General features: G+C 41.3%; 1 protein-coding gene across 1 annotated transcript in view; it reads right to left on the bottom strand.

Moving 5' to 3' along the window:
• Positions 1–13427, bottom strand: part of rasa3 (RAS p21 protein activator 3) — a 41728-nt gene that overhangs the window by 7041 nt on the left and 21260 nt on the right. The window contains exons 5-18 of the mRNA XM_080500263.1: positions 13094–13170; positions 8450–8530; positions 8280–8352; positions 6448–6521; positions 6237–6341; positions 5136–5298; positions 4896–5044; positions 4463–4577; positions 4273–4347; positions 4006–4129; positions 3472–3578; positions 3013–3090; positions 2789–2866; positions 2490–2563 (exon numbers count right to left, since the gene is read on the bottom strand). Of these exons, the coding sequence (XP_080356389.1) occupies positions 2490–2563; positions 2789–2866; positions 3013–3090; positions 3472–3578; positions 4006–4129; positions 4273–4347; positions 4463–4577; positions 4896–5044; positions 5136–5298; positions 6237–6341; positions 6448–6521; positions 8280–8352; positions 8450–8530; positions 13094–13170 (1373 nt within the window). The remainder of the gene's footprint in view (positions 1–2489; positions 2564–2788; positions 2867–3012; positions 3091–3471; positions 3579–4005; positions 4130–4272; positions 4348–4462; positions 4578–4895; positions 5045–5135; positions 5299–6236; positions 6342–6447; positions 6522–8279; positions 8353–8449; positions 8531–13093; positions 13171–13427) is intronic.

Below are 13427 nucleotides of genomic sequence, written 5' to 3'. Positions count from 1 at the left end.
AAAAAATCAACACACTCATAGATGTGTCTATGAGTCAATAAGGAGATGGGGCAGCTGATCAAAGGTACCAGTGTTTTTGCATATTTTCCTCCCATTACCTAGAAATTGTGTGATTATCACTGTGGTGACCTTTGCCCAAATCAAAGCTCGGGATCTTACAAACGTCTCTTCAGCCTTGCAGACAGCCACTGCTTTCTGATTTGATTAAAATCAATCTGCACAATCCATATCATGCTTAACATGTTGCACCGTAATGCAGTCCCATTCACGGAGCAGGTATCTGTGTACTACAAAACGCTCTGTGAGCGTCATCCACATATTGGTAATTCTTTTATGAGTTCATAAAGTTAGAGCAGAAATGTATTGGTCAATCTTTAAATCATTTAATATAAAAAGATAAACCAAAAATTGGTTTCAAGTTTTCAGTGTACAAGTTTACTACCAAGAATTCTATATTTAAAATGGTTAAGAATCATTTCCATCATATATATCATATGGTGTTTTTTACAAACAAACTGATATCTGATGATGTGGGCTCGCTGAAACACATCCAATCAATGGCTGCCTGTGACTCAGAATCAAAATGTTGAAAGCTTGTTATGCTTTGAGACATGCGAGGTCAACACAATTTGTCGATAAAACATGTAAAATCACCGGTATGCTCCTTTAAAGGGGAGGACATGGCAGGATGTTTGGAGCTGCTTTGAGTTTGAGGGCCAAAGGATCGAGAACAAAGAACCAGGGTTATGAACATCAAGGTTGAAACTTCATAGCTGGAACATTTTCTTTCTTTCTTTTACTTTTTTTTCTTCACATTACCAAGTTGGGAGAGGGTGCTGGTTTCACATCTGGCACGGGCTGTGCAGGAAACGGTGTGGAAATGATGTGGGTCGCGGTGTGGGCAGGAAAGGGTATAAAAGGGCCAAGATGTGGGCAAATATGAGATCCCAGAAATGTTTGTACAGTAACCAACCCTTGCTGTCACTGTCACACCAAGCATGTCTGGCACAGCGAGGAGGCCCATTAGCACTAGTAGACATCCCCGAGGTAAGCAGGTTGGCACTTTACTTTATACCCTTACGGTCGCCGCATGCTTTAAATGCAGAGAGACGGAAAATGAATCCACCACTCAGCGTCACACTTTTGTGTCAGTGCTGCAGCAGCTCACGAGCAGGAGGGATATAAAGTAAAGGGCAGCAGCATCTACAGCAGCGCATGAGGTAGGTGGGAGAGAAGATAGCCAGCTTGGTTCGGGAAGGTCACATTGCACACACAGGAAGTGGAGGGGTCACAAGGGCAAAGCCTTTACACAGAGAAGCTCTTACCTGCCCTTCGTGTCTTTTGACCCTTTCCCATCAACCCTCTTTATAGTGAGTTTTACACTCCTACGCCCGGTAGCAGAAATGAGAGAAAGGAGGGGGGATGGGGTATTGATAAATGAGGCGCCGGCACAACTACTGTTAGCTCTGCTTTATCGCCTCGTTAAATTCATACTTCGTCAAAACAGCCGCACAAGCGCTGCAAGAGGTGGCTGCGTTTAACACCTCAGATGTAACTTTCCTGGAACTGTTCAGTTTGTAAACGTATCAGAACACAAGTTGTCCCTTGCAGGATCTTCGGCCAATTCAGGAAGGACTCATATTTGTAGCTACATGGAAAGATTGGTGCCACACACACATATGTTCATCTGCACTGAGGCTACAGGCGCAAGCTGGTTTGCATTATTCAACATAAGGACTGCAGACAAGTCAAATAATCTGTTGATTTTTTTTTGGGGGGGGAGGATCCTAACTTCACTATACATACGAAATGACATTATCTTTTTAATCTGATTCATATTACTTTGATTAATCTTTAAACTTTATTTCTTAGTTCTAAAGCGGCCCAAAACCTCAAACGTATGAAAATAGATTTTTCACTTTACCTTCTGGACACTACTGAACTGCTATTTTAAGGACCCCTTGGTCTACGACTAACTTTTTAGTCCAAAGCAATCTTTTTAAAGTTAGCCGAATTGATCACATTACAGGTCCAATTTACTTAATTCCTTGTTATCTGACATTTCTACATTTGCAGCAATTCTGAAATGAATTCTAGTCACTTGGAAGATACCGCCTATGTCACAGAGTCCTGAAGTATTTGTCTTTGGAATTAAAGTCAAGGGCTGCCTGTGAGATGAGAATGAGACACAAGTTAACTAACGTCTGAGTGCTGTCAGTTATCGTTCAATCTCTGCCTGGTCTGTTGTCTAAAGGTAGATGACGAAGAAGCCAGGACGACCTCAAAAAGCTGGAAACAAACAAACATTCAAGCTGAGACATTAGCAGTGGACTTATAAAGATCAATGTAATGGAAGCAGCCACTGTACCCAGTGTGGCAGTTTAATCATAATCTCTGTGTAAGTGGTAGGTAGAGTGAGTTTCGCTGCCAGATTTTGCATCTGTTTCTTTTATACATGTATGAGTTCAACATTAAGGAAGACTCCTCACCCCTCTTTGAGCATGATAGGCGTTTCAATACTCTTCTGATCCCATTTGCCAGATGTGGAGATCAGGTCCAGGAACTGTGGAGCCAAGAGGAAAAGATGCAATTTATCAAAATAAATTATTGTCGAGGCAACTTTTGTTCACCATCCCCCCCCTAAAAATCCTCCTTTCCCTCCACACAAAAGTTGAAACCAGGCGTTGATATCTTTCCCTCCACTCTCGCGGCTTCACAAAAGAGTATTTCATCGGGCAAACTGGCAAAGATTCACCGCATGTGAGAAGAAGAGAAATCGGACACTCACATTCTTCACAGCATCGGCATATTTCTGCTCATTGAAGTAGTCGTAAAATGCAGCCATGTAAGACTCTTTGAAATTGGCCTTGGAAGGAAAAAGGAAAAGTTTGGAAAGAAAGAGTAACAGAAAGAGAACAAAGCAAGTCATGAATTTAACCCTTTAGAGTTAAATGTCAAGTCTAGGCTAAAGAATACTGACAAAAAAAAAGTACTTTGAACCTAGAAACTCACCGATTTAGATTTAGCCAGACTTCCCAGGGTCTGGATCGTCTTGGAAATGAGGGTGAGTGTTCGGGACGTGGCGGGATCCTGCAGACAGAGAAATAAGGTAAAAACGGAAATCCAATCCTGAACCTTGAGCAACTTTGTGAGAAAAGCCATTTTAATATCAAAATAAATCATCTTGATCTATGTGAGATACTGTAAAGTTTCAAAAGAAAAGAAAACATTTAACAGCTTTGACTACAGAAATTAGGGAAATAAGAATCAAAAAGCAATTCAGAACCATTTAGAAATGGGAGCCGCTAAATGTGTAGCCCGTCGACAACTTTCCCACAAGGGAAAAAAAAAAAACATCTGGTGAAGCAAAAATCTACAAATCTTCAGCAGTGTCTACTTTCAGATGTGCATAAATGTGGTGCGTGTGTGTTTTATTGTATCCTGTTTGTTAGATTTAGGTATCAGACTCACTGGATGGTGCGGTCGTAGATGGAATAGGTTCGGGGAGAGGATGGCCGGGGCGAAGAAACGCAAAAAGATAAAACTGCTCACTGCTGTGTATCGCACGTCTTGGTCGACTAGAAAAAAAGGGGGAAAACAAGAGGGACTTAAAATTCTAACTAAATTACAGAGAAAACAGGTTCAATTTAACTTTTATTTTCCGTTTTCTTTTTTTTTTTTTTATGATAGTTGCTCTACACAGCATCACACACAGGTTATAACAGATATGCAATAGCTTCAAGCTGCCAGTAGAAGGCAGCACAGTACAAGACACATTACTCCATACCATAGCGCACATTGCTTTATGAAGTGTGTAGGAGGCGTAAGTGGTCTTGTGTTTGACACGAATAGCGAAGCACAAAAGGCCTTTCTGTGATCCGGAGCGAATGGAGGAAAGTGTCCTTGGACATCTTGCACATCCTGTTCTTTATTGTGATTCATTTCCTGCTCCTCGTTAGCAGCGTTCTCCACTCGCCTGCAAGTCCTTCAAAGAGGTGAAGTTACCTTGGAAACGAGTGGCGGCCGACTCTCGCAGGGAGAAGAAGATGTCGCACATCACGGTGGGACAACGAACGCCAGAGGTTGTGATGACGTTGAAAATGCGGTCCACATACTGACGGAGGTTTTCCTGAAGAGAGAGGCAGGCCAGAGGTTACAAAGACATACACGCATGCACACACTCACACACACACACACACACACACACACACACACACACACACACACACACACACACACACACACACACACACCCACACACGCGCTTCTTACTCTATTCGTGTCCAGGTTCTCAGACTCTTTGAGCTTGACTGGGTCAATTTCACAGGGCTTGTGTTCCGTGCAGATCTGGAACAATTCAGAAAAGTATCAAAACATCCATTTAAAATTGATTCAACAAAATATCCTTGGGAAAGACATGGAATGATGATTTCGGAGCTAATCCAGAGTGAGGGAAAAATACCTCGTCTATGATTGGTTTGAGTGTGACTTGCAGATAGTGCATTCCTGCCAGCTTCATGGTTTCGTCAATACACTTAGAAGTCAGCGAGTTTCCCCGGAAAATGGTGTTCGGATCCCTAGAAAAGAAGGCGGAGAGTGTCAAAGGCTGCCAAAGTAAATAAACAAAATGATTTCTGAGAGTCATTTAATATCCAAAGTAAATAATATCACAGTGGCAGCACATACTTTCACAGCCGAATCAGACTGCTACGCTCGCTGACATTCACATAAACCCTGCCGACTTGCATTTCTAAATCCACTTCAATTAATAATGTCAGCAAAACAGTGACTTAAAAGCCGATATTTTAGCTGTTTTTCAAAATGAATCTTATATATTTTGTTCACTTTTTTTTTTTTTTTCATAAAGTATGTGTTGCGGGTGACAAGTCACTTACTGTGTGCGGTTAACCTCAGCGTGCGCGATGGCGCTGATGAAGGGCACTATTTTGCCGTAATGAAGGAAAAGACGCACGAGTGGGATGGCGGCCTCTTGTTTCTCTCGGCACACCTCCCCCAGAATGTGAGCCGTGGACGCCGACACGGGCTGAACAGACACGGTGGAGCAGTTCAGACGCGACAATGTGACAGCACGGCGGTGAAAGAGGCGTCGGTAAAAGAGAGATACTCTCACGTACATGCACCTCCACGTTGGCAGAGTGCAGCAGCAGGTCTCTGAGGGGAGTGTAGTGAGCGGAGGGGAAGACGTGGTCCTCGGTGTAAACGATGTTCAGACGCAGAGAGCCGAGCTCTTCCACCTTCACGGACTTCCCTCCGTTCTCTCTGGGCTGCAGAAAGTACCTGAAGGTGACAAAAGAACGGGATTAAAACCATTTTATCAAACCTTGTGAAAAAAATTATTTGAGAATAAAAAACGCTTGTTATATTGCAGGAGGTTCCAAAAGATCGGAAGTAACTGGCCTGGTTCACCTTTTCATCAGATGTTTAGCAACAATCATTACAAATGTATTCGGTTGCCATTGTTTTTCTTTCCTGATTGCATTTCATAAGCAAAATAATGGAGTTTTATCATTATTATGTTCATATTGCAAACAAATTGAGTCTGTCAGAGCAAAACAGAGTTGCCGGAAACAAAGTCAATATTGAGTTTGTGGTTCTCATATGGCCAAAAAAAGCAACCAAATACAGTCAAGGAGCTCTGAACCCACTATATATATACGAAAAAGCCAGAAACAAAGTCACTAATTTATTAGTGTACAACTTATGATGATATGTATGCCCCCAAACAAACGGTCTAAGATGCATTTTAACTTTTCATTCAAGTGAATGATTATTCGTCTCTGAAATTGACTTGTACTATTCACTCAGTTTTTTTCCTCTTAGTGTCCTTGTTTGATTCTCCAAGGCAACATTCAAAGGAGAGGCAAATGTTTTCCTTCTCCAAATCAAACATGTAATCTCTGACACAAACACAAAAACAGGCTGGGAAAAAAACCCAACTTCCAGTGCACAAACAAATCTAACTTGGTCAATAATTAAATAAAATAACAAAAACTTATAAGACATTTGTTGTGACTGTTGGCACTTGCTATGGCTCTGGTGTTGCTATGGTGACGCACATTCAAAAAGTCAACAGCCAACGACAATGAAACCCAAGCAGCTCCGCTGCGGCAGGCGTTCAGTGTGGCACTCATTCAGTGGAAAAACTATAAAACGCACACCCGGAGTGACGACTGGGTCACGACAGAGGATGATGTATTGGGGGATATTCGGCTCACCAGGCGTCGTGGACCCCGGCCTGGCCCAGGACCCGCAGAGGAACTCGCACACCTCCCAGAAACTCGTCTCCGAACTTCAGATTGCTGGCGTTCCACAGATCCACCCTGAAAAACACAAACCCAATGTGACATGTGACATTAAAGCACGACTGACGCCTGTCGTGACGTCTCGTCCCGACCTTGGACATAGTTGAATCAATTAGTGACTCACCTCAGCGCCAGTTTGTCGACGTCCTCTTCTTCAACATCAAACTGCCGCTTTGTGTAGCTCAGTGGCCGCGTCACCTAGAATTGAATGGCAGAGCTCAGAGCGACTGACAAAATAAAATCGAGGTTTACACTGTCAGCTCACAGCAGCTATAGTCAAAAAGCATGCAGTGGCAAACAGAGAGTGAACAGTAACTGTTAACTGTGGACTGGCCCACTGATCAGCTGGGATTGGCTGCAACCAACCTCCACCCTAAGTTTGATTTATAAAAAAAAAAAAAGTAGGTAGTAAGTAAGTATTTAAGAAGGATGGGCGAGTCGACTCTAACTTCTTCAGACAATTGTTAGGATGTGATGGACTGCTCGTACGCTGAACTTCACCAAATGTCAGCTGGGAAAGACTCCAGTTGCCCTCAGCGTGGAGAAAGTGGGCATAGAAGAAGAATGAATAACGGTTTTGTTGGAAAATTGCAAATGCTTTGCTTTGATGCTCACTATCTGTCCCAGTTTGAGTCTCAGTGAAATATCAGAGCTTGGAACAATAAGACTATAAATTTCAAACCAGTGAAGAAAAAAAAAAAAGAGGGAGCATCACATGACAGAACTGAGATGGATGGGCTGTATTTGTGTGACGATCGCTGGGCAGCAGGCAGAAGGGCACCACAAGCTATGCCCAGGCGGGTTCATGTGGTGGTTGGGAATAAATAAGACGGTCTTGTCGCTCAGAAATCAATGGGCCAGATTGTTTGGTTTGTCTGAATCAATCATACTCTTGTCCCGCCGTCTGCTGGTGCTGCAGCGAGGAGGCCTGAGGGCGGAGCGCTACAAAAATGCCACGGCATTGCTGCTGTGAGAGACGGTTAGCAGGGGCAGTCTGAAAGGAAATGTGTGTGTGTGTCTGAGATACTCCTATAAATACGAGCTAATACATATCAATTAGTGTAAATGCAAAGTGTGACTTGTTTTCAGAAGGACATTCCAAGAAAAGAAGCACTGCTGATCAAGTGGTGTGAGTGTCAACAATCAAACTGTGTAATATATATTTCTTTGTTCAATAAAATATAGAATAAAAATGTAGCAGTTTTCTCAGTGAACTCACGTTCCAATTTCTAGATTTTCACCATCATCAACTAGTCCATAAAATCGATCATTTGTGAGCCCATGCTATTGTTTGGTTTTTCAACGTTATAACTATAACAGTGTTCAACATTAATGTAATGAATAATCAATTTAAATTAATCAATTTGGACCTGTGAAAAATGTTCCTGTCAGACATTTTGATTGTCACCTGCTAATTTGACCTTGCTTCTATCTGGATTTGTTCAATTGTATTTAGTTATTTATTAACAATTATTAGATATTTTGTACAGCGAGAATTGTATATGTAGAAAAAAAAGCAATGAAGAATTAAACTCTTAATATCTTGCTTGAGAGAACTATTATTTATCCTGTCAGATGCCAGTGAAAATTGCAATTCACTTTTTATGGCGTTATAAAAAATCCTATCTGTGGAGGATGATTGAAAATTCATTTGACATTGTGACTCTGTGAACATTACATCTATCTGCAATTTGCAGTTGTTTATCCAGACATGTCTAAGTCTTTGTTGGTTGTCGTTTTGTGCTTGTTTTTGTTCCTATGTTGAAAGATTTACAAATAAAGAATCGTTAAAAACAAAACAAAAATCATATCATGACAACATTATACTAACACCTTTGTGCCTTGACTAAAATAAATAAATAAATAAAACATCCTTCTGTGTCAATAAATGGACGAGGTTGTACTTTCTGCTTTAATGAAACGTGGGCATTTATCTTTAAATTATTGGTAAATTACCTCGAAATAGAAAACCTCCTCAAACTGTGGATTGTTGGTTTTTCTTTTCACTTTGGTCTTTTTGGCTTCTGACCTGAGACGGGGGAAGAACAAAGAAATGTAAACATGTCATCAGCAAAGCACCATATGGTAACCGGTAAAATCTGGTTTACTGATGTAGTAAAGCTGACCTTGAAGGACCTAATAAAGACACGGCAGCGTACGGATCACACTGGCCATTGACGATTGGCAGACCTTGGCACTCCAACACTCTGCAGAAACACACATTTGAAATGTCACATTATTGCACAAGCTTAACTGCTGATATCTGTATCGGAGCAACACGGGATTAAGTAAACCAAGCAATGGGCATGGTGAGAATTCATCCAGGTTTCTTCTAAAATATTACAAGCTGCACTGTGCAGACAATTTCAAAACACAAGCTCACACAGTTTTTTGTTTTTTTTTGTTTTTTTTAATGCAATTCCAAATGAAAAACACATTTCTAAAAGCTGTATTACAAAGGGCAAAAAACAAACAAGCTGACAATGCTCTCAGGGGACTCTTTACACTCTATTGATATGTAATCAAATGACTAATGTGAAAGGGTCAGGAATGTTGTCAAGACCACTGGGAATGGATACCCAATCTGACATCTCTGCAAAGCTTTTAGTTTAATCATCCCCGCACAGCCCGTATGAGACTCGGCGATCTCTTCTACCGTTCCTCTGTGCGATAGAAGCTGTATGGTATGTTATGGCATGTACATGCGAGGGGCTCTGTCAAAGGTTTCTTTGTGAATGAGACATCCTGTGTGAATTGTCTGCGTGCGTCCGATTGTAGGAAAGGCAAAAACAACAACGAGGGCCCAAAAGAAGAGACGAGGGAAAGAGGGAAGTAATTCCCTTTGAGCTTTTTGGCGAATGCCTGCGCCAGTTTTAAATCCGGCATGATCCAGAAACAACACACACACGGCAGCAGGCAGATAATCTGAGAGCCAAAACAAAGTAAAACACAGCAAAGGGTGCCATAACCTCAAGAAAAATGACAACCTGCTCGAATGTGGTTCCTCTGTACATATCCCAGTGTCTTCTTAGAGAAAAAATAAAGAGCTTTGTCTCAACATTGTCTTGCACACAAACACAGAAACACAGCTGAGCAGATGTGCTAGGCATTGTGTCATAGTCTTAAATTTTCACTGTTTTGATGGTCTGCTCACCAAATTCACTGGATATCAACTAATATATAAAATTCTATTCAGCGACTTTATTCCACGTTTACTTACATTTGCCAACTTTTGTGAGAAGCGGTCGTAAACGACAGCTCAAGACTGTAATCTAATGTATTAACATTTTCCTCAGTAGTTAGTATCTAAATGAAACTCTTGCATGAACTTGACAGACCAAACACACAACTTCCTTTCATTCTGGCAGGACAAAAATCTCGCCATGTTTCCTTATTTTTTCACAGGTGACTTCGTGTTACTATGGAAACACGGGCCGTGGGTCAAAATCAGCCCCGAGAGAGACTGTTGTTTACTCTTCAAGCTTAAATTAAGTTAGTCTTTATTTTTGTATAACCGCGTAACGAGTATTAGATCATTGACAGACATTAACAAGCCTGCCGCAGACTTGGTAACCCTAAATGATCGTTCAATTCATGAAAAGAGAGAAAGAATGATTATGATTCAGAATATACAAAAGAAGAGAAATGATGCAAAATGACGAGGAATTGAAATGAACCGTAAATACATAAAGTGACCAATAAGGAAACAAAAAGGCTACAGCAAAAGAAAAACAAATCCGACCACAAAATAGCAACACACAGACAAAGTAAGGCCAAATCACCTAAATGATGGATGAAAACGACTACAATGACCACAATGAAATAAAATTGAGGAAAACATCTCTGAGTTACACGTTGAAGGCACAAAACAAACACAAATTGTGACACTTGTTTAGTGCATACAACAAGCAGAACTAATTGCAGCCCTTCTTTACTGATTGAATTTGCTTGTTCAAAAACATTTTTTTTATTGTGAATACAAACATCTCAGTTTAAAAAAAACCTGAAATGCCAGAACACAATTATAAAGAAAAATAGACTTGTCGTCTGAATATCTGTTTCACGTAGTGGCTAAAATTTCCCCCCAAATGGTAAATATGACTACGATTACAACTACATTAAGCTCTTAGATCCAAAACAACAAACAAAAACAACCCCCCCCCCCCCCAGATAAAACAATTAAGAAAAAAAAAAAATCAACAAAAGATGTATAAGTCAAGAATAAAACACTACTCAAAGAGCGGCATCTAAGATTAATGAGACTAAAAGTGCATTATTATCTGACTAAATAGTTGAAATTTGATTAAATAAATTAATTTGCCAGATGAAAACAAAAAAACCTAAAATGGAATACAGGATATTGACATTATTAAAAATATGGATAATTAAAAATAGAAACCATTTAGATTTTGATACATGTCACATTACTATAAATAGATGTTATTTTAACTGCATTTTTTTCTATCTATCCATCTATCCATCTATCTATCTATCTATCTATCTATGTGTCCCCAGTGTCCCGTTACCGCATGACATCATACTGTAAGGGGATTAGTAGCCAAGCAGGACACTTCCTGTGTGTCACGATGATGCGCCACTCGTCATACCACATGATGAATTACACGGCAAGTCACTGCACTGCCCAAAACTGTAGTGACACACACACACACACACACACACACACACACACACACACACACACACACACACACACACACACACACACACACACACACACACACACACACACACACACACACACACACACACACACACACACACACACACACACACACACAGATCCCTAATAAGGAATAAGGCGAGGGTTGGGTTAAGCATCACTAATGCCAGAGCACTTCCTGTCCAGTAAGCTTGTTTATATAACCCCTGCTTGGCCTACAATGCAGCACCCCCGTCCGTCCGTCCGGTCTCTCCTCTCTTTCCTCTCTCACATCAGCGCTCTGAACCCTGACATGCCAGACAGTGGTGCTGAGGTAGACTTATTTGTTTTAGTTGACATTACTCATATTAGGTTAATGTGCCTCTCTCCCGCGCCCACGTTTCCTGCCAAAAACAATTTCACTCAAATAAAAAGGAAGTGAATTACATCAGCGGCCCCCCCCCAGCCGTGAAACATTCACGCATACGAATAGGATGCGTGTATGAGTCAGTGTCGTTGACGATTGAACATTACCGTAACTTACCACAGGAAGATGAGCGTTTTGTTAAAATACTTCTTTTCCTCAGAAAAAATTCTAAAATTCCCCAATATCTCAATTAAATATCAAATATCCCCATCAAATATCAACGGTGTAAGTAGAAACCTTTATTGTCATAACGAATGCAAAAAGACAAGGCGAGGCGTGAACGCGAATACACAACCTGATAGGAAGTCAGTTGTGAGTCAGGATGGCGTGTGGTTAGAAGAAAATCTGAGGGTGTCGACTTTTAGTGAGAAGTCACAGTTTCGAGACCCCTGCTCATCTCTCACTTTCAGTCAGTGCATGCACATAAAAGACGCTCCTCCACCCACTGTGCAGGAGGGAAATGTGTCAGATTAGGCGTTGACTTTTTGCTTTTGTGCAACATACTGCTTTTTACTCAGAAGTATATTCATAATGAGCAGTGAGGCCGAACATAAGGCTCAGTCCTCCTTGTATTGTTTTGTTTGTCTTTTAATAACACGGAGGATGCGAGATTTCTGACGTATAATCCCAACCGGGAATTGAACCGCGGAGATTCTTGCCATGAGGAGAGAGTGCCAACCACTACGGCTCATCGGCACTCATAGCACAGGTAATAGTGTTGCGTTGATGCAGAACTTGACTCAGCAGGTGTTTAAGATGTGAATAAGGCTGAGTCGGCAGTCCACACCAGCTTAACTTTGACTGAATGAAGTGTATGATTTCTCTAGCCAGCGGAGCTGAATGGACACAGCTCTCTCTCTCTCTCTCGCTCTCTCTCTCTACCACCTCTCTGTCACACACACACACACACAAACACACACACGTGTCTTTCTAGAGAAATCTGACGAGCTGACCTGCTGCTCTCCACTTTAAGCTCCTTACCCACAATGTGCTCTGGGAATGAAGCCACACTGGCTCATCATCAGACTTTACTGCTGCATGTTACAGAAGCTGGAAAAGCCAACAAGCACGCACACGCACCTATACACACACACAAAACCACCCCTGCACACTTTATCAATTACCACCGAAATTCGGTACTATATAAAAACAACACAAATTAAGATTTGTAGTTTACAAATACACAGAAATTCACCTCTCCCTGCCGGTCAATACCCAGCAAGTGGCTTTGTGATACTTCACAATTTAAGGTTAGGTTTTGAGCAGAATAAGCATAGTGTTCATCTCAATTATTTTCATAGAAAAATATACTTTTCTTAATCAATTGGAGCTTGGTCTGCCACTTTATAAGTGCTCACACTCGGGAAAATGCCTACGCACTTGCAGATGAGCAAATAAGATGTGCTACTATTGCTTTTATCCTGATCTGTTTGAAAAACGTGTCAAGTTAAAGACAGGCACGTTGCCCATTGTTTTATTTTCAGGGAAACAATTCATGCAAATCCAATGTTTCGTTATCGTCCCTACAATTGCTAATTATTGTTTTGCTGTTTCACTCAATAATAAATAGCAGAAAGAACGATATGACGTATGTATACGTGCGTCGTGTGTGTGTGTGTGTGTGTGTGTGTGTGTGTGTGTGTGTGTGTGTGTGTGTGCATGTGTGTATGTGTGTGGCCTCACCGTGTGGCCAGTTTATGGTTGATGACGCCGCTGTCTGTGATGACTTCACTCAGACGCAGCTCCAGGTGCACTTTTCCCTGCAGGATACACAAACACAGACATTTTTTTTTTTCCCCCCCTGTATCCGTTCTTTTCCATAATGAGCGCAGAGGCATTAAAGGTTCAGGAGCTGTCAGCTGGAAACTGTAGGTGTTCACTTTAGTTCTGGATGTCAGCTTGTGTGGTGAATTTCTGCAGATTCTGCACAACGACATGCAACCTAATTCAATCACAAACCTTGTTTGTCAACATGCCAAGAGAGGTTCGACCATACGTCTTACTCAATTTAATCCGA

The sequence above is a fragment of the Blennius ocellaris genome, assembly GCF_963422515.1.
Source record: "Blennius ocellaris genome assembly, chromosome: 1".
Taxonomy (NCBI): domain Eukaryota; kingdom Metazoa; phylum Chordata; class Actinopteri; order Blenniiformes; family Blenniidae; genus Blennius; species Blennius ocellaris.
This window is presented reverse-complemented; position numbering and strand designations above follow the sequence as displayed.